General features: G+C 45.2%; 1 protein-coding gene across 2 annotated transcripts in view; it reads right to left on the reverse strand.

The window, feature by feature from the left end:
- The window catches only part of dhx36 (DEAH (Asp-Glu-Ala-His) box polypeptide 36), an 84,789-nt gene extending 64,705 nt beyond the window's left edge, over nt 1-20,084 (reverse strand). Inside the window, exons 1-6 of one of the 2 annotated variants that reach the window (XM_080186025.1) lie at nt 19,866-20,084; nt 18,324-18,451; nt 13,779-13,941; nt 11,155-11,193; nt 8,847-9,017; nt 2,659-2,738 (exon numbers count right to left, since the gene is read on the reverse strand). In XM_080186025.1, coding sequence (XP_080042151.1) covers nt 2,659-2,738; nt 8,847-9,017; nt 11,155-11,193; nt 13,779-13,941; nt 18,324-18,451; nt 19,866-20,051 — 767 coding nt within the window. In that variant the 5' untranslated portion in view covers nt 20,052-20,084. The remainder of the gene's footprint in view (nt 1-2,658; nt 2,739-8,846; nt 9,018-11,154; nt 11,194-13,778; nt 13,942-18,323; nt 18,452-19,865) is intronic. The other variant, XM_080186026.1, reaches the window with a different exon arrangement.
- Nucleotides 20,085-21,725: the final 1,641 nt, after the last annotated feature.

Consider the following 21,725-nt stretch of genomic DNA (forward strand, 5'->3'; position numbering starts at 1 on the left):
CTAGGTGCTCTAGTTTCCTCCCACAGTCCAAAGATGTGCGGGTCAGGTTAATTGGCCATGCAACATTGACCCCAGTGTCAGGGGATCAGCAAGGTAAATATGTGGGGTTGCAGGAATAGGGCCTGGGTGGGATTGTGATTGGTGCATCCACCTAGGAGAGCAAACGGAGTTTCAATTCAATACCTCATCTGAATAATAGCAGCTTCAACATGCAGCATTCCACCAGTACCAAATGCAGTTCAGCCTGGGCTTTGTCCTCAAACTTTGACGTGGGACTTGAACTGACAACCTCCTGAGAGGCAAAAGTACCCCCAACTGAACCGTGGCACGGTGACTGAATGAGCTGATTGAACGTAACATCCTCTTAAAAAACTAGCATAGACCTAATCAAATCCACTAATAAAAAAAGGTACACTAGACAATCAGCCACCCAAGTCCGCAGAAACAAGTATTTTCAGCTAGCTTATACAACGGGATTGAGGAAATCTCACTGACAGCTCAACAGGATATGAAAAATAGGCCAAATATAGTTTTATTAATCAGTGAAAGGTGTCAGCACTGCACTGGAAGCAGAACAGTAGGAAAAGTAGGAAGCTGTGTTCAAAATCCAATAACAGTTTCTAAATTTAAAATGATACTTGATGCAAGGTTGAGAATCATCTTTCTGATCCCTTCTATCCCCCGTGTCCTGCCCGACACCTGCCCCTCATCCCACATCAATAAAACAGATTAAAGTTTATTTATTAGTGTCACAAGTAGGCTTACATTAACCCTGCAATGAAGTCACTGTAAAAATCCCCTTGTTGCCACACTCCAACGCCTGCTCGGATACACTGAGGGAGAATTTAGCATGGCCAATGCATCTAATCCGCACGTCTTTCAGGCTGCGGGAGGCAACGGGAACAGCCGGAAGAAACCCACACAGACATGGGGAGAACATGCAAACTCCACACTGTTGGTAGGTCACATATCAACCGACACAGGAACAACTTCTTCCCTGCTGCCATCGGACTTTTGAATGGGCCTACCTTCTCTACACCCTAGCTATGTAACACTACATTCTACACACTTTCCTTTCCTTCTCTATGAACAGTATGCTTTGTCTGTGTAATATTAAACAAATAGTACTTTTCACTGTTGATTATTACATGTGATGCATTTTGGTAGATTGAACCAGGGCAGGACTTACTCAGCTAATGGGCAGCACTGGGGAGAGTTACAGAACAAAGAGATCTAGGGGTACATGCTCATAGCTCCTTGAAGTGGAGTCACAGGTGGGCAGAGTGGTGAAGAAGGCATTCAGCATGCTTGGTTTCATTGGTCAGAACATTGAATACAAGAGTTGGCATGTCTTGCTGAAATTGTACAAGACATTGGTAAGGCCACAGTTGGAATACTATGTACAGTTCTGGTCACCCTATTATAGAAAGGAAATTATTAAACTAGAAAGAGTGCAGAAGAGATTTAGGATGCTACCGGATTTGATGGTTTGAGTTATAAGGAGAGACTGGATAAACTGGATAGACTGGGGCGTTTTTCTCTGGAGCATAGAAGGCTGAGGTCTATAAAATAACGAGGGGCATACATCAGCTAGATAGTCAATATCTTTTCCCAAAGATAGGGATGTCTAAAACAAGAGGGCATAGATTTCAGGTGAGAGGGGCGAAATACAAAAGTGTCCAGAGGGGCAATTTTTTCACACAGGGGATAGTGAGTGTCTGGAACAAGCTGCCAGAGGTAGTCATAGAGGTGGGTACGATTTTATCTTTTAAAACGCATTTAGATAGTTACATGGGTAAGAAGGATACAGAGGGATATGGGCCAAAGGCAGGCAACTGGCACTGGCTTAGGGGTTTGAAAAAGAGAGCAGCATGGACAATTTGGGCCAAAGGGACTGTTTCCATGCTGTAAACCTCTATGACTCGATGTGATAATAAATCAAATCAGACACTGACCCAAGCTGGGAATTGAATCCGGGTCCCTGGCATTGTGAGGCAGCAGTACTAACCACTGTGCCACCGGGCTGCCCTATCACACATTCCAATAAATTATAAAGTGACTACTAATTAAAGCAAAAAATGCTGGGTTAAGTCAGCAGATCTGGAGCATTTATGGAGAGAGAAACAGAGTTAACATTTCGAGTTCGTGGGTGCTACATTCTGCACAAAACAACTGAGACTCCACTTTTAAAAAAATTCTTCATCAGCTGTAAAGCACTGTACAAATACCCCAAGGACGTGAAAAATGCAACGTCAAGATAAGTTCATTCTGTGTGTGTAGAACTCCAGTCTGTGATCTTCCAACAGCAGGCACATTCCTGCAGTGCAGACTCAATACACTCAGTTCTTCTCCCTTCTTATGGGTTATTTAATTGATGTACAGATCCATTACCAATGAAGCTGGTGACTGAAGAAGCAGAACTCATCCCACCTGCTGAGCTAATGCTATTACGTGATAAGCTTTGCCTGTCATCATACATAACATTGGGACAAAGTGAAGTTGAGCAACCGACAAACTCAAATAATCAGACATTCATATATGGCACATAGATGTTCAGAATTTGGCAAGCACCTTCATTTCTAGCCTGACTGCAACATTAGACAACACTGCTCAGTGCTTAGTCCAACCCCCTTGAGTTATGAAGCAGCCAGTACTGACCTCTGTAACCTGATCTGGTAGCCAGTACTGTTTCCATCACCGCAGGCTTCTGCTCTTTCTGCTGCTACCCTCTCGGCTATCTGAAGGTGCAAAAACAAACAGTATTAAAATGCAAGACCACAAAATGTAGGAGTAATAAGTAGGCTATTCAACCCATCGAGTCTGCTCTTCATTCAATGAGATCATGACTGATATCATCATTATCAACTCCACTTTTCTGCCTTATTCCCATAACTCTTGATTCCCTTACTGATTAAAAATCTGGCTATTTTAGCCTTGAATATACTTAACCCAATCTCTACAGCCCTCTGCAGTTAAGAATTCGATAGATTCAGTCTCAGCAGTGAAGAAATTCCTCCTCATCTATCTTAAATGGGTGACTCCTTCCTCAGGGGTTATGCCTTCTGATCCTAGACTCTCCAAATGGGGAAACAACTTCTCAGCCCTACCCTATCAAGCCCCCTGAGAATCCTCTGTGTCTGAATAAAGGCACCCTCCAGTGAGAAAAGGTGCAACCTACTCAACATCTTCTTGTAAGAAAATCCCTCCACACCTGGGATCAACCTTCTCTGGATCGTCTCCAACACCGGTATATCTCGGATAAAGGGACCAAAACTGCTCACAGTCGGAACTGGAATAGGCCATTAAGCTCTAACTTTGTAGCCTTCCTTCCATTGATCTCAGTCTTGGAAGCTCCAACTACATCCATTGCCTTTGGGGGGCAGGGGTATTCCAGGTTGCCACTACACACTGGGTGATGAAATGCTTCCCAATTTTACCCGTAAATGGCCTGGCTGTCATTTTAAGATATGCCCCTTAATGCTTGATTCTCTAGTTATTTCCTTTGCATCAACCCCATTGAGATTTTTACACCTCAATTAATTCTAGGATATGGAGGGAAGTGACATTGGCCATAATTTTTCTGTCTTCTTTAGATTCAGGGTGGTCCCACAGGACTAGAGAATTTTTTTTACTCGTTCGTGGGACATGGGCGTCGCTGGCTGACCATTTATTGTCCATTCTGAGTTGCCCGAGGGCTGTTGCGAGTCAACCACATTGCTGTGGCTCTGGAGTCACACATGGGGCAAACCAAGTGAGGACGGCAGATTTTCTTCCCTAAAGGGCATTAGCGAACCGGATGGGTTTTTACAACAATCGACAAAGGTTTCTTGGTCATCAGCAGATTCTTAGTTCCAGATTTTTTTTTATTGAATTCATATTCCACTATCTGTCATGACAGGATGTGAACCTGGGTCACCAGGAACATTAGCTGAGTTTCTGGATTAGTAGTCTAGTGATAATACACCAAGCCATCGCCGTCCCTTAACATTTCAAGCGTTACTGCCTTCTTCAGAAAAAGAAGAGTGAGCTCAACAACTACAGTCCTATCAGTTTATCGTCTGTGAAGGGGAAATTTCTAGGAACAATAATTTGGGACAAAATTAATAGTCACACGGACAAAATTAGGGTCAGTTAAGGAAAGCCAGCATTCATTTCTCAACTGAAAATCATGTTTAGCTAATTTGCTGGAGTATTTTGAAAAGGTAGCAGAAAGGGCTGATGGGGACATTGCTGTTTGTGAACTTCCAAAAGACGTTTGAAACAGTGCCAAACAACAGACCCGCTTGCGAGCGAATTATAGCTCATGAAGTAAAAGGGAAAGTAGCAATATGAATACTGAAATGGCTGAGCGACAGCAAACAGTGGCTACTGGCTAATGGATGTTTTTTGGATTGCAGGAAGCTTTGTCATGGAGTTCCCCAGGGTCCAGTGTTGGATCTATGCATTCCCTGATAGGGATGAATGATCTAGACCTTGGCACACAAGGGGCAAGTATGAAGTTTACAGATGATTCATAACTTGAAAGCACTGCGAACTTTGAGGATCGTGTAGAACTTCAAAAGGACATAGACAAGTTGGTGGAATGGGCAGACAGGCAGCAGGTGAAAGTCAATACAGAGAAATGTAAGGCGATTTACTGTGGTCAGAAGAACATGGAGAGACAATATAAATAAAGAGTACAATTCTAAAAGGGATGCAGGACCTGTGGTGCTGGGTGTACAATGCCTAAATCATTGAATGTGGCAGGACAGATTGAGACAGACATTAATAAATACAATATCCTGGGCTTTATTAGAAGGGACATAGAGTACAAGAGCAAGAAGGTTGTATAATACTTGCGCAAGTCACTAGTTCAGCCTCAGCTGGACTACTTGTCATTAGTTCTGGGTGCCATGCTTTAGGAAGCATGTGAAGGCATTAGAAATAGTGCAGAAAGGACTCAGGATAATCTTTCCAAGGACAAGGAACTTGAGTTATGAAGATATTGGAAAATTAGGACTGTTTTCCTTAGAGAAAAGATTGAGAGGAGTTTGGATCGGGTTTTTCAAAATTTTGAAGGGTCGAATAGAATAGAGAGAGAGAAACCGTTCCCCACTTGTGAAAGAATCAACAGCGAGACAGACCGTAGATTTCAAGTCATTAGTAAAAGCAGCAAAAGTTATGGGAGAATTTTTTTTTAAACATAGCGAGTGGTTCAAGTTTGCAACGCACTGCCAGATTATGGAGTGGAGGCAGATTCAGTTGAAGCATTCAAAAAGGTATTAAGCTGTTCTCTGAAAGGAAAGTATTTGCAGGGTAACGGAGAGAAGTTGAGGAAATGGTCGGAAGTGAGTTCCTCATTTGGTGAGCCGGTGCAGACGCAATGGGCCAAATGGCAGCCTCTGGTACTGTTACAATTCTGAGGCTCTGTAATCGCTTGTCAAAAGTCTAGAGAATGCATGTCACATCAATCTGATTTACTGTCATAAGTACTAATATACGGTGAAGAGTATTTTTCTTGGGTGCTATACAGACAAAGCATATGATACAGAGGCTGAAAAGAGAGAATGTAGAATGTAGTGAAGAGATCAAATTAATGCATTGTTCCAGAATTCAAAAGTTAGAGCAGAGTTTTAAAATTTTAAGTTTATTCATTAGTTCACAAGTAGGCTTAACACTGCAATGAAGATAGAATCATAGAACCCTACAGTGCAGAAAGAGGCCCTTCAGCCCATCGAGTCCGCACTGAACACAATCCCACCCAGGCCCTATCCCCATATCCCTACATATTATACCCACTAATCCCCTCTAACCTACGTATCCCAGGACACTAAGGGGCCATTTCTTAGCACGGCCAATCAACCTAACCAGCACATCTTTGGACTGAGGGAAGAAACCGGAGCACCCAGTTGAAACCCACGCAGACATGAGGAGAATGTGCAAACTCCACACAGACAGTGACCCGAGGCGGGAATCGGACCCAGGAGCCTGGAGCTGTGAAGCAGCAGTGCTAACCACTGTGCTACCGTGCCGCCCTGGTTACTGGGAAAATTCCCTCATCGCCACACTCTAGTGCCTGTTCGGGTACACTGAGGGAGAATTTAGCACGGCCAATGCACCTAACCAGCACTTCTTTCAGAGAGTGGGAGGAAACTGCAGCATCCAGAGGAAACCTACGCAGATGTGAGGAGAAGGTGCAGGTTCTGCACAGTGACCCCAGGTGGGAATTGAACCTAGGTCCCTGGTGCTATGAGGCAGAAGTGCTAACCACTGTGCCATCGCGAGAGTAAAAGAGAGAATTAGAGGGTATACTGGACACAGCTTGCAAGAAGTCATCACACCCCAGTGCCATCTTGGGAATTTATGCAATGTATTCTCATTGAACGTAAGAAATAGGAGCAGGAGTCGGCCATCCAGCCCTTCGAGCCTGCCCCGCCATTCAATAAGATCATGGCTGAAGTGGATCAGTTCCACTTTCCTGCTTTCTCCCCATAACCCTTAATTCCCCTGTCTATCAAAAACCTATCTACCCGTGACTTAAATATATTTAGCAAGGTAGCCTCCACCACTTCGATGGGCAGAGAATTCCAGAGATTTCTCACAATTTAATCTTCCGAATTCCAGTACTATTCATATATTATCCACCGGGACAAGATTTGCAGATTGAACTGGAACTATAATAGATTACACTGCCTTCTTGCTGCACTTAAATTCTGTCGTGCAAATCCAAATTCCCAGGAGGATCATTGCTTATGTCAAGAGTATAAAGAGACGAGGCATCATTTGTAAAATCAGGGACTGTGATCACAGAATGGTTCAATCAGTAGCAAAGAGGTTTCAAAGCTAACATATCTTTCAACCAGAAACTGCAATTGTAATTTTCTTACTGCACAGATCCATAATTCAGGAATGTCCATATTTTTGTCTTTCTCCCACATTTTGATGCATATCATGGTGTCCAAAAACATAATTACGGCATACACAAGGTCATATTGAAGGATTTCTTCAGTTTAGAAGAGGCAGCTTTTATTTATTAGAAAATCACTTAGAAACGCATCATTATTGTCATGATACTCAATTACTTCCTTAAAACTCTTTATCACCTTACTTACCTTGAGATTTTTTTTAACACACGAACTGTACTTTGGGGCAGCACGGTGGCACAGTGGTTAGCACTGCTGCCTCACAGCGCAAGGGACCCAGGTTCGCTTCCTGGCTTGGGTCACCGTCTGTGGAGTTTTCACATTCTCCCCGTGTCTGCGTGTGTTTCCTCCGGGTGCTCCAGTTTCCTCCCACAGTCCAAAGATGTGTGGGTTAGGTGGATTAGCCATGCTAAATTGCCCCTTAGTGTCAGGGGCACTAGCTAGATTAAATGCATGGGGTTATAGGGATAGGCCTAAGTGGGATTGTGGTCAGTGAAGACTCGATGGGTCGAATGGCCTCCTTCTGTACTGGCAGATTCTATGATTCTCCTGCCATTTTACAAGTTAATTTCTAAACTGATAGCTGGATATTGAATTTGCTCACAGTGCCTGTGTCCCCTGATGATACATTTGCCCAGCAGCAGGCAAACCAGACAGGTTATTGGATTGGCACATAGCAAATAGCCAAGTTTTTTTTGTTCACTCACGGGACATGGGCATCGCTGACTGGCCAGCATCTATTGTCCATCCCTAGCTGCCCTTGAACTGAGTGTTTCGCTCTGCCATTTCAGAGGGCAGTTGAGAATCAACTACACTACTCTGGAATCACGTGTAGGTCAGGCCAGGTAAGGATGGCAGATTTCCTTCCCTAAAAGGGCACTGGTGAACCAGATGGGCTTTTCTGACAATCAACAATGGCTTCATGGTCATCAGTAGATTCTTAATTCCAGATTTTTTTTTATTGAATTCAAATTCCACCATCTACCATAGAAACATAGAACATAGAAAAACTACAGCACAATACAGGCCCTTCAGCCCACAGTTGTGCCGAACATGTCCCTACCTTAGAGATTACTAGGTTTACTTATAACCCTCTATCTTACTAAGTTCCATGTATTTATCTAAAAGTCTCTTAAAAGACCCTATGAAATCCGTCTCCATCACTGTTGCCGGCAGCCCATTTCACTCACCCACCACTCAGTGAAAAACTTACCCCTGACATCTCATCTATACCTACTCCCCAGCACCTTAAACCTGTGTCCTCTTGTGACAACCATTTCAGCCCTAGGAAAAAGCCTCTGACTATCCACTCAATCAATACCTCTCAACATCTTATATACCTCTATCAGGTCACCCCTCATCTTTCGTCTCTCCAAGGAGAAAAGGCCAAGCTCCCTCAACCTATCCTCATAAGGCATGCTCCCCAATCCAGGCAACATCTTTGTAAATCTCCTTTGCACCCTTTCTATGGCTTCCACATGCTTCTTGTAATGAGGCGACCAGAACTGAGCACAGTACTCCAAGTAGGGTCTGACCAGGGTCTTATACAGCTGCAGCATTATCTCCCGACTCCTAAACTCAATTCCTCGATTGATGAAGGCCAGTACACCATATGCCTTCTTAACCACGTCCTCTACCTGCGCAGCTGCTTTGAGGGTCCAATGAAATTGGACCCCAAGATCCTTCTGATCTTCCACACTGCCAGGAGTCATACCATTAGTATTATATTCTACCATCCTATTTGACCTGCCAAAATGAACCAGTTCACACTTATCTGGGTTGAACTCCATGGTGGGATTCAAACCCGGTCGCCAGAACATTCGCTGAGTATCAGGATTAATAGTTTAACATTAATGCCACTAGGCCATCACAGCAGACAGGATGCAGTTTGATCACCCCAGGCAAAGCAGGCACAAAAGACAAGATATAAGTGCTGAGACTTACAGAGATTGCGCTGATCCGACGGGGTTGAGTACACACGACCCTGCACAAAGAACCCTTTCCACTCTCAATGTAGTCGTCCAGAATGAACTGGGTCACCTGCGTGGTTTTCCCACAACCTGTTTCTCCGCTTATGACAAGCACCTGATTTGCATTGATCAACTCCACAACCTCCTGCAATTCAGAATATGTATGAAGAGAACACAAGGTTAGTCAAGATCTATATTCAAGGTACCATAATGCTCACATTCTAATTACCATCCCTCCTGATTATTCTGCAGAGCTTCCTGTCTCTATCTCCAGTCTGGCAATGTTACTTGTATTGCTTCAGCTTCTGAGGAATGGAAAACAGTATTGAACACTAAAATCATTAGCGCGCAAGTCCACTTTAGACCTTACGGAAGGAAGGTAATCGATGAAGCAGCCAAAGCTGGTTGGCCACGCGCCTGAGGAAGTCCCAGTGATATCCTGAGGCTGAAATGTTTGGCTCCAACAAGCAGAATCATCTTCTTTTGTACTGGCTATGGTTCCAACCAGTGCAGATTCTCTCCTGATTCACAATCACCTCAATTTAACTTGAGTTCTTAGATCCCACATTCAGTTGAAAGCTCAAGGACTGTCACTCTCAACTCTGGCATTCAGTTCTTTTGGACCAAGATTATAATGAAGGCCGAAGCCAAGTAGTCCAAACAATACATGCGAAGCAATGAGCAGATTCTGGGTTATCTGAGGTTAGCAGGTTATTTGGGGGTCAGCTGGCTTAGTTGGCTGGACGGCTTGTTTGTGACGCAGAGTGATGCCAACAGCACAGGTTCAATTCCCGTACAGGCCAAGGTCGTTCATGAAGGCCCCGCTTTCCCAACCTTGCCCCTCATCTGGCGTCCTCAGGTTAAATCATCACCAGTCAGTTCCTGCCTCAAAGGGTTGAGCATCTTACGGTCATTTGGGACAATGGCAACTTTACCTTTCCTTTATCGGTGAGTACTACCTCAGCACTGTCAAAGACAGCCTCCATCAATTTGCTGATGATTATAAGAATACAGTAAGAAGTCTCAACACCAGGTTAAAGTCCGACAGGTTTATTTCGTAGCAGGAGCTTTCAGGGCACTGCTCCCTCATCAGGTGACTGGAGGTAGGTTTCACAAACACAGCATATATAGGCAAAGACAGAACTGCAAGATAATGGTTGGAGCTCTGAAAACTCGTGATTAACCGGGTGTTCTTACTGTGCCCCCCAAGTCCAATTCCAGCATCTCCACAGATGCTGACTGATGGGACAGTATTTGGCCAGATTGAATTGTATTACTTCATTCCAGAGTCCACTGGGAAGACTCATTCCTAACATTACTGCTAATGCATTGTTCTATTTCAATAAAGCTTTTACTGAACAGAAGATAACTGGACAATTTTATAGGTAGTCAGATAAATGCCAGTGTTGTAGCTGTATTGGAATGGCTTGGTTAAAACAAATGGGTATTTTAAGAATACAATCTAGTCCCCAGCAAGACAGAGCATTTTCAACATACTCAGGAGCCCAACAGAAGAATGGAGAACCTGGAGGGTGGGAACAGATCATTCCAAAACTTGGAAATACAATGCTTTATCAAGTTGGAGGTCTGAGAGGCGTGGGAACTATGCTGTATTATTTACATGACATTTAATGTATTATAGAGGTCTGGGGCGGCACAGTGCCATAGTGATTAGCACTGCTGCCTCACAGCGCCAGGGACCTGGGTTTGATTCCTGCCTCGGGTAACTGTCTGTGAGGAGTGTGCACATTCTCCTTGTGTCTGCATGGGTTTCCTCCCACAGTCCAAAGATGAGAGAGTTAGGTTGATTGCCCAAAATAAATTGCCCTTTAATGTAAGGGGGATTAAGAGGGTAAATATGGGGGGTTGCAGGGAGAGGACAGAACCTGGGTGGACTGCTGTCAGTACAAGCTAGCATCCTTCTGCACTATTGATTCTATGACCTGTCAATGCAATAAAAATGATATGAAACTACTAAGCACGAACAAGGAGAAAAGTTGCCATCGTCAGACCACCAATTCTTTGTTGGAAGAAATCAACTAACACTGTAGAACTCAGAGTAAATTAAAAAGCTTTTAAAATACAAACACTAATGAGAGCAAGTTACCTGACCTTATAACCAGATTGATGAGCTCCCAAGGTAGGGGGCAGGTCCATCTTGTGGCCTTCTGGCCACAGGGCTGGATATATTTGATATGGAGACATAGATTTCTTAAACTAAGTAAATCATCACACAAGAAAATTACCTGCATTATATACATAATTTAAAAACCATCACTTACATGTCTCATTCCGTAGGAGGGGAGTTTTTCTCGGAATCTCTAGAGTAAATAAAGTGAGAATAACAGAGATTAAGAAATCACACTATTACTGCCATCACATAAAGATAACTATATTCAGGAAACCAGATTCTGAGAAAAGGCCTCCACAGGTTTACCCACAGTTTGAAATCAATTGTGCACAGTTAGTTATTACAATGTCACAGTCCTGTTCTACTTTGGATGGCTAGTTTCAGACTCTGGATAGCTCGATGGAAAATAAAACCCAGAAATGAAAATGAAAACACAAAGGTGATTCATTGGCAACTCCACTTCCTCCATATGGGGGTGGCACAGTGGTTAACACTGCTGCCTCACAGCACCAAGTTCAAGACTGGCCTCCGTTGACTGTGTGGAGTTTGCATGATCTCATCATGTCTGTGTGGGTTTCCTCCAGTTTCCTCCCACAGTCCAAAGATGAGAGAGTTAGGTTGATTGATCATGCTAAATTGCCTCTTAGTGGGGTCTACTGGGGTAAAATATGTGGGGTTATGGGAATAGTTGTCAGTGCAGACGCAATAGGCTGAGTGGCCTCAAAGTTAGCACTGTTGCCTCACAGCACCAGGGACCCGGGCTCAATTCCTGGCTTGGGTCACCATCTGTGCAGAGTCTGCACGTTAATCCTGTGTCTGTGTGGGTTTCCTCTAGGTTCCCCGGTTTCCTCCCACAGTCTGAAAGACGTGCAGGTTAGGTGCACTGGCCATGGTAAATTCTCCCTCAGTGTACCCGAACAATGTGGCTACGAGGGGATCCTCACAGTAATGTCACTGCTGTGTTAATGTAAGCCGACTTGTGACACTAATAAATAAACTAAAAAAACTAAAATCTCCTTCTGCACTGGAGGGATTCTAAGATTCCTTCATCCACTATTGGATGCCATGTCTTATATTTATTTACTGGTCGCTAGTAAGGCTTACACTAACACTGCAATGAAGTTACTGTGAAATTCCCCGAGTCACCACACTCCAGCGCCGGTTCAGATCAATTCACCTATGTCTTCAGCTAGTCCCTAAGCTCTGGACATCCCTGTCTAAACCTCTCCTGTTTGGCTCACTACAAAATCTTTAATTTAAAAAAATCACCACCGGTGAACCACCTTGGGACTTGTTTTGTCCATGTTGAAGACACCATATAAATGCAAATCAATGATTCTATTGTAAAGAGAAATTGAACTTTCAGCTTTAGATTCTTCAGCTTCGATATTAATGTAAGCTTATTTTATTTCCCCCATCACAGAAGCTGACAAACTGGCACAATCTCCCCACCATCTGCCAGATAGTTCAGCCTGGCAACACTTGACTTACAATTTTCTTAAAGTCTTTACAAAAATCAGTTCTAATTGGCATCTCTGCTGGGCAACTTCCCAAATACTTTAAAATCAACACTTCCAATGAAAAGTAAAACAGCTGTACTGAAGGTTGACTGTCATTCCATCCAACTACTTTTTGTATTTTAAATATTAGTAAACTATTTCAAACTGATATGTGCTGACATAAACATGATGGGCCGAATGGTCTGCCGCATGAATTTTCCTTCCTAGGCTGGGAGTGGATATTTTTGAAAGTATATTTCTGGCATTAAGTCATTGCCGGGATAGGGGGAAAGAGCAGTACTGGGCCAAATTGGATAGCTCTTTCAAAGGGCCAACAAATGCATGACAGGCCAAAGAGCCTCTTGTTGCACTTTATGATGCTAACTCTAACAATTGGGACTAGCTTAGTCGTTAAAAAGTTGGGCCAAAGGGCCTATTTCCCTGCTGTAAACCTCTATGATTCTATTCCAATAATACTCCTGCTAAAATGGGCCTCCAACTGCTTTAGTGCAAGTGTTTTTCTCTTTCAATTTTCTAGGATAATAAGTCCAGTGGCCTCATCGAAGAGGCTTTTGAATTACAAACAGCTGTGATGTGGGCCACAACCACTCAGAACTGTGATAAATACAACTCATGTAGAATGCCTGCAATTGGAGCGGCATAGTAGTTAGCACTGCTGCCTCACAGCACCAGGGACCGGGTTCAATTCCAGCCTCAGGTCAGTGTCAGTGCGGAGTTTGCGCATTCTCCGTGTTTGCACGGGTTTCCTCTGGGTGCTCCAGTTTCCTCCCACAGTCCAGAGATGCGCGGGTTAGGTTGATTGGTCATGCTCAATTTTCCCTCAGTGTCAGGGGATTTGCAAGGTAAATATGTGGGGTTACGGGAATAGGGCGTAGGTGGGGTTGTGGTCAGTGCAGACCTGATGGGCCATACGGCCTCCTTCTGCACTGTAGGGATCCTATTACCTATGACATATTCACTCATGAATCTAGGTGGACTTAAATCCAGGTTTCATGAGTGAAAACACAGTATTTAAACCAACTGTGTCAGCCACTACATTAAACTGGCTTTTGACTACATAGAAACTTTGTAAGGGAATGATCTCAGGAGCATGTTACAAGTCACTGACGTTTTGTTGGTTTAGAAAAGGACACAGATGATAAAACCACTTAAGAGTTGAGCATCACAAGCTAAACTTCAGGTGCTTAATGCTCCCAACCATTTATTCTTTCTAATATATGATCCTTTAGATTGGACTAATTCCCAACATCAGTACCTTCATCTCCAGGTATCTCAAACTCGATGTCTTCTTCATTAGGTTTTCTCTCAGCTCTTCATCCAAAAACACATCCCGAGTGATGGTTTCGAAGAGGTACTCCAGGTCAGCGCTGGTCTCTGGTTTCACTTCCTTGGTGGTTGAAGCAGAGGGATATGCACTTCTGTGATGATTGGGAGGAAAATGAAACAAAGTTCAGAAACAAATTAGAAATTTGCCACAGAGAGCGACAAGTCAGATAATCAGTTAATCTGCTTTAGTGATGCTGACATACAAAGAACAGACTTGCAGTAATATAGCACTGCCCCTGGCCACAGAACATCCAAAAGCATCTCACAGTTAATGGAGAGGTTTTCAAAACAGGTCATCGTTGTAATCTAGGGAAATGATTTGCACATAGCAATGTCTCACAAACAGCAAGGAGGTAAATTCCCAGATAATTTGTTTTCGTGATGTTAGTTGAGGAATAAATGCTGACCTGGACACTAGGTGAAGTAAAGTTTATTTATTAGCGTCACAACTAGGCTTACACTAACACCGCAATGAAATTACTGCAACAATTCCCTAGCAACATAAAAATTCCCGGCGCCTGTTTGGGTACACCAAGGGAGAATTTAGCATGGTCAATGCACCTAGCCAGCATGTCTTTCGGACTGTGGGAGGAAACCGGGAAACCTGGAGGAAACCCACACAGACACGGAGAATGTGCAGACTCCATACAGACAGTGACCCAAGCCACAAATCGAACCTGAGTCCTTGGTGCTGTGAAGCAGCAGTGCTAATCACTGTGCCACCCCAAGGCTCCTGCTTATCTTTGAATTTTGCCATGGGATATTTTACACCCACCTAAAGAGCAAACAGGACCAGGATATTGGATGTAGAGTATGATTTTGAGAGGATGATTGTTATGATCTTGCTCAACTAGGCTATGGGACAGCTCTCCCAATTTTGTAACAAGTCCCCAGAGGTTAGTGAGGAGGACTTTGTATGGTCGACAGGGCTGGTGGGACTATTGTTGTTTAAACTGCTACAGTCGATGCCAGATGGATCATCCAGTTTTATTCCTGTTCCGCTTGTTAGTAGCGACTTGACATAATTAAGAGGTTTGTTAGCAACATTCCCTCTCAGTTGTATGCCCATGGAATGTTACAATCCCAGTTGGAAAGATCCCTGGGTCAAAAGTCCGTATCTTTTAATATAAAACATGGGATCGCTAATCAGTTTTAGCAAGAAAAAATATTAAACATGAAAAAATTGGATTTATAATATGATATGCCTTTCCTTCCTCCTTTTGTTTAAATACATAAAAGTTTTAAGATTAACACGGATTATAAAGTACATCATAAGCTATAATTGTCTCATTAAAACACAAAGGCCCTTTGATACTCTCAAGACGCCTGTGGTCAAATACAACACTCTCCACTGAATCACAAGTGAACGTCTGTCAACGTCACCTCAGATTTGATTTGATTTAGTGTTGTCAAGTGTATTAATATACAGTGGAAAGTATTGTTTCTTGTGCACTATACAGACCAAGCATACCATTTATAGAGAAGGAAATGAGAGTGCAGAATGTAGTGTTACAGTCATAGCTAGGGTGTGAAGAAAGATCAACTTAATGCAAGCCAAGTCCATTTAAAAGTCTGACGGCAGCAGGGAAAATGCTGTTCTCGAGTCGGTTGGTACGTGACCTCAGACTTTTGTATCTTTCACTTGACGGAAGAAGGTGGGAGACGGAATGTCTGCAGTTCATTTGGTCTTTGAATGTGCTGGCTGCTTTTCCAAAGCAGCAGGAAGTGTAGACAGTAAACGAATGGGAGGCTGGTTGGCGTGATGCATTGGGCTAGATTCACAACCCTTTGCAATCTTGGGCAGAGCAGGAGCGTGTTCTCCACTACACTTCCTAAGGTTAATGACAATCTCCTTCTGTTTTATTGACATTGAGGGAGAGATTATTAGAGTCAGAGAGGTTTACAGCATGGAAACAGGCCCTTCAGCTCAACTCTTCCACGCTGCCCTTTTTTTTAAACTCCTAAACTAATCTCAATTGCCTGCATTTGGCACATATCCCTCTAAACCCATCTTATCCATGTAACTATCTAAATACTTAAAAGTCAACATTGTACCTGCCTCTACTACCACTACATCCTGGCAGCTTGTTCCAGACACTCACTACCCTCTATGAAAAAGTGCCCCTCTGGACACTTTTGTATCTCTCCCTTCTCACCTTAAACCTATGCCCTTTAATTTTAGACTCCCCTACTTTTGGGGAAAGATATTGACTCTCTAGCTGATCTGTGCCCCTCGTTATTTTATAGGCCTCTATAAGATCACCCTCAGCCTTATACGCTTCAGAGAAAAAAAGTCCCGGTTTATCCAGCTGCTCCTTATAACCCAAATCATTAAGTCCCGGTAGCATCCTAGTAAATCTTTTCTGCATTCTTTCAAGTTTAATAATAATGTTGCTGCACCAGTTCACCAGATTCTCTATCTCATTCCTGTCTCTGCCTCGTCATTGTTTGAGATCCAACCCACTACGGCAGTATTGTCAGCAAATTTGAAAATTGAGTTGGAGGGGAATTTGGCCACAAAGTCATAGGTGTATAAGGAGTATAAGGGGCTGAAGACACAGCCTTGTGGGGCACCAGTGTTGAGTTTGATCATGAAGGTGTTGTTGTCTGTCCTTACTGACTATGGTCTGTGAATTAGGAAGTTCAGGATCCAGTCACAGAGGGAGGTGCTGAGACCCAGGCCACAGAGTTTGGGTATGAGTTTCATAGGAATTATGGTGTTGAAGGCTGAGCTGTAGTCAATAAACAGGAGTCTGACATAGGTACCTTTGCTATCTATGTTTCCAGTGTTGAGTGCAGTGCCAGAGATGGTATGTGCTATGGATCTGTTGCGGCGTAGGAGAACAGCTGTGGATCCAGGCAGTCTGAGGGGCTGGAATTGATTCATGCCATGGTCAGCCTTTCGAAGCACTTCATAATGACGGACGTCAGAGCCGATTGTCATTAAGGCACGCTGCTTGGCTTTTCTTTGGTACCAGGATGATGGTGGTCTTCTTGAAGCAGATAGGAACCTCAGATTGTTGTAAAGAGAGGTTGAAGCTGTCTGTGAATACCCCCGCCAGCTGATCTGGCAGGATCTGAGTGCTCATCCGGGTGCCCCATATGGGCCAGTCGCTTTCCATGGGATGACCTTCGAGAAGGCTGCTCTGACATCTCCAAAGGTGACCTCAGATACAGGTTCACCCGAGGCTTCCAGGGTGGAAGTGTTCTTGTTGACCTCTTGCTCAAAACGGGTGTAGAATGCATTGAGCTCATCAAGGAAGGGTGCATTGGTGCCAGCGATTTTACATACCTTCATTTTGTAGCCTATTATGTCTTGCAGACGGATGGAGCAAGAGGGCAACAGATCTCTTGTCTACCATAGTCGGCGGGGGTCTGTATAGCTAGCCTGGGACTCTAGCTTGGTCTGGTATTATCTTTTGGCATCTTTGATGTATCTCCTTAGATGGTTTTAACTGGAAGCCACAATAGTTGAAGCCAGCTAACTGAGGAGCGGGCAGGTTGTAATTCTGCCAGAAGCTGGACAAAATAAGGGAGTTGCAAAGATGCAAGCTTCCCAAGGAACAAGCTTCCCCCAGATGATTGTCATATGAGAAATGCCAAGCTCTATACCCAAAAGCATGCTTTAAAATCTTCTCTCAATGCTTTTCCTTAGAGGTTTGCATTCAAAAATCCAGACCAGGTTTTCCAAATGGAAGTTTAAACAAAGCTTTTAACAGCGAATTCAATCCAGGATTTTACACCAACTCCTTTCAAATTTTGTCATCTTGACTACTGTCCAAATGGTTCACAATTATTTAACTCGCAGTTCCTAGATTCTTATTAAAATGATATCAAATGTTTCATCTACCATTGAATCTTTTGTCCCACTTTAAATCTAGTTACTACAATTATCCCTTTAACTAAGTACACTGTTTACTTGTTCTTGAATCTTCTGAACCTTGGTCTCTGATTGCTTAATCTCAGCTGTCTTAAATACTCCTTCTGTACCATTTCCCTGGTTATCTGGATTGTATCTTGTTCACTCCTCAGTGACCTGGCTCCAACTGCTCTGGCTTACAGTTGAAACTAAGAACAAAGGAAGGTGGCCTCCTGTTGCGAAGCAATGCCCCTGCTACTACTATTTTCTTCTTCATGCTGCAGCCTCTCTAAGCACAATGGAAGCACAGTTGGAACTTAACCAACCCCCACACATACAAACACCTTTGTCCAGCATAAACCTAACAAAGGGCTTCAACCTTCCAGACACATGAACATTAAACACATTTAAAACTGTGCCCTATTTTTAATTTTTACCAATAGGAATATAAATTCTTTAAAGCTACCTCTGCTTCCCTAACAGGAGCTACACAATAATGGAGAAATTACCACAGGAAGAGGAGGCATAAGTCACCAGGGTCTCCACCACAACAAAGGATGTAAATATAAAATAACTGCATCTTAAAGGAATGATGTTTAGAAAAAGCTGTGTTACCTCCAGTTTTTGCTAGAGTCAGCTGAAACCGAGGCACGCTGGTCTCTGTAGTCACTCCGTGTCTGGACAGAATTCAGTAGTCGGGTGATGTGTTCCTCTCTTGCTTCATCCATCTGCACAACTGCCCTCTACAGAAAGGCAAAAAGAGCCATACAGTACTTTTTTCCTACGTTAACACATTTAAGTAATGATGTCTTACTTTAGGAACCCAAAGAATAATTAATTCTCTAAAAGCATTAACATTTTCAGTTCTGGCAAAATGTAATTCATCAGATACATTATATCTGTTTCTCTCTCCATAACTGCTGCCAGTCCTGTTGAGTATTTTACTGCAGGATTTAAAGTTTATTTATTAGTCACAAAAAAGGCTACAATGAAAGCTGCACTGTGAAATTCCCCTAGTCGCCACAGCTCTGCAATTCAATCAGATCATCGCTGATCTCTCCCTGCCCTGATTAAATTGTGTGTATGTGTGTGTATTGTGGGAAAGGGTTTGCGTCTCCGATGTATGGGTCTCCGTCTGGGGGTTTCTGTCAGATCCTGCCTGGAGTTGTGCGCAGATCTGTGTGGACCTCTGTCTGGCAGGGGGAACTTTTGTCTGGCAGGGTGCGCACAAGCAGATGGCTGCGACCAAGGGGGGGTTGCACACGCATGTGCTGGGGGGGGGGTGCGTGCACAGGGGGTGCACGCACACGTAGAGGTGTGTATGTGTGTGTGTGTGTGGGGGATGGAGTGTGTGGTTGGGTGTGTGTGTGAAGGTGTGTCTGTGGGAGTGTGTGTGGGGTGTGTGTGTATGTGGATTGTGTGTGTGGGGGTGGGGGGGTGGGTGTGTGTGTGCGGGGGGGTGGGGGTGTGCAGGGGGGTGGGGGTGTGCGGGGGGGTGGGGGGGTGTGGGGGGTGGGGGTGTGTGTGGGGGTGGGGGTGTGTGTGTGGGTGGGGGGGTGGGGCTGTGTGTGGGGGTGGGGGTGGGGGTGTGTGGGTGTGTGTGTGGGTGGGTGTGTGTGTGGGTGGGTGTGTGTGTGGGTGGGTGTGTGTGGGTGGGGGTATGTGGGTGTGTGGGTGGGGGTGTGTGTATGTGTGTGGGGGTGTGGGTGTGGGGGGGGTGTGTAGGGGTGTGTGAGGGTGTGTGTGGGTGTGGGGGTATGTGTGGATGGGGGTGTGGGGGTGTGTGTGGATGGGGGTGTGTGTGGGTGTGTTTATGTGGGTGTGTGGGTGGGGGTGTGTGTGGGTGGGTGGGGGGGGTGTGTGTGGGTGGGTGGGGGGGGTGTGTGTGTGTGGGTGGGGGTGTGTAGGGGTGTGTGAGGATGTGTGTGGGTGTGGGGGTGTGTGTGGATGGGGGGTGGGGGTGTGTGTGGGTGGGGGTGTGTGTGGGTGTGTTTATGTGGGTGTGTGTGTGGGTGTGTGTGTGGGTGTGTGTATGTGGGTGTGTGGGTGTGGGTGTGGGTGGGGGTGTGTGTGTGTCTGTGGGGGTGTGTCTGTGGGTGTGTGTGTGGGTGTCTGTGGGTGTGTGTGTGGGGGTCTGTGTCCTCCCCTCCCCCTCACCTCGCTGCGCTCCTGCTCTTTGCTTTTCTGGCCCTGCCGCTTGGCGTACCACAGGCCGATGTCTTTGCCCTTTAGGTGTCCAGGGTGGCGGCCCCGGCCCCTGCCGCCCGCCGGGCTCTCCCAGCCGCCCGAGGCCGACGAGGAGGCGCCGGCGGCCCGCCAGTCTTTGCGGTAAGCGGAGCTCATGGCAGTGAGTGATCCCGGGGCCGCCGCTCGGAGACCGGAGACCGGAGCGGCACAGCCTGATGGCGTCACAAACAGCCCGTCCACTGCTTCTGACATCACAAAGGTCACCGCCTGACCTCCCAGGCACGCCCCCTGGAGGAACAAACCCAGCATCACATCCCAGACTGGGAATCATCCCAGAACAGGTACACCCAGACTGGGAATATTCCAGCACAGGTACACCCAGACTGGGAATTATCCCAGGACAGGTACACCCAGACTGGGAATATTCCAGCACAGGTACACCCAGACTGGGAATCATCCCAGAACAGGTACACCCAGACTGGGAATCATCCCAGGACAGGTACACCCAGACTGGGAATCATCCCAGGACAGGTACACCCAGACTGGGAATCATCCCAGGACAGGTACACCCAGACTGGGAATCATCCCAGGACAGGTACACCCAGACTGGGAATCATCCCAGAACAGGTACACCCAGACTGGGAATATTCCAGCACAGGTACACCCAGACTGGGAATCATCCCAGGACAGGTACACCCAGACTGGGAATCATCCCAGGACAGGTACACCCAGACTGGGAATCATCCCAGGACAGGTACACCCAGACTGGGAATAACCCAGCACAGGTACACCCAGCATGGGAACCTCCCAGCACAAACACACACCACAATGAGAATAATCCCAGCAGAAAAATACCCATCATGGGAATAATCCCACCAGAAATATCCAGCCTGGGAATCATTCCAGCACAGATACACAGTTTGGAAATAATACCATCAGAGATATCCAGTTTGAACATAATTCCATTACAGATATCCAGCATGGCAATAATCCCAGCATAGATACACCCAAACTGGGAATAACCCAGCACAGATACACGGCATGGGAATAATTCCAGCACAGATAACCCAGCATGGGAATAATCCCAGGATCAATACATCTAGCATGGGAATAATCCCAGGATCAATACATCTAGCATGGGAATAATTCCAGCACAGATTCCCCCATGAAACAATCCCAGCACAGGTACCATCCTCCATGTAGTAATTCCATCACAGATATGCTCTGTGGGAATAATCTCAGGAGTGATATTTACCATTTATATAGATGATCTGGAGGAGGGAACCGAGTGTAGGGTGTCGAAATTTGCTGATGACACCAAGATTGGGGGAAAGGCAAATTGTGCGGAGGGTGTGGAGAGTCTGCAGAAGGATCTAGATAGGCTGGGCGAATGGGCCAGGAAATGGCAAATGGAATTTAATGTTGGCAAGTGTGAGGTGGTCCACTTTGGTAGGAAGAATGGTAGGAAGGACTATTACTTACGTGGCGAAAAACTGCAGCAGGCGACGGTGCAGAGGGACCTCGGGGTCCTTGTGCATGAGTCGCAAAAACCCAGCCTGCAGGTGCAGCAGGTGGTCAGGAAGGCGAATGGGATGCTGGCCTTCATAGCGAGGGGGATTGAATATAAAAGTAGGGAGGTCTTGCTGCAGCTGTATAGGGCATTGGTGAGGCCGCAGCTGGAGTACTGTGTGCAGTTTTGGGCGCCGCACCTGCGCAAGGATATTTTGGCCTTGGAGGGAGTGCAGAGGAGGTTTACTAGGCTGATACCGGAGTTGAGGGGGTTGAGCTATGAGGAGAGGCTGAATAAACTAGGCTTGTACTCGTTAGAGT

The sequence above is a fragment of the Carcharhinus amblyrhynchos genome, chromosome 3 (genome assembly GCF_965287045.1).
Source record: "Carcharhinus amblyrhynchos chromosome 3, sCarAmb.v2.hapA, whole genome shotgun sequence".
Classification (NCBI taxonomy): domain Eukaryota; kingdom Metazoa; phylum Chordata; class Chondrichthyes; order Carcharhiniformes; family Carcharhinidae; genus Carcharhinus; species Carcharhinus amblyrhynchos.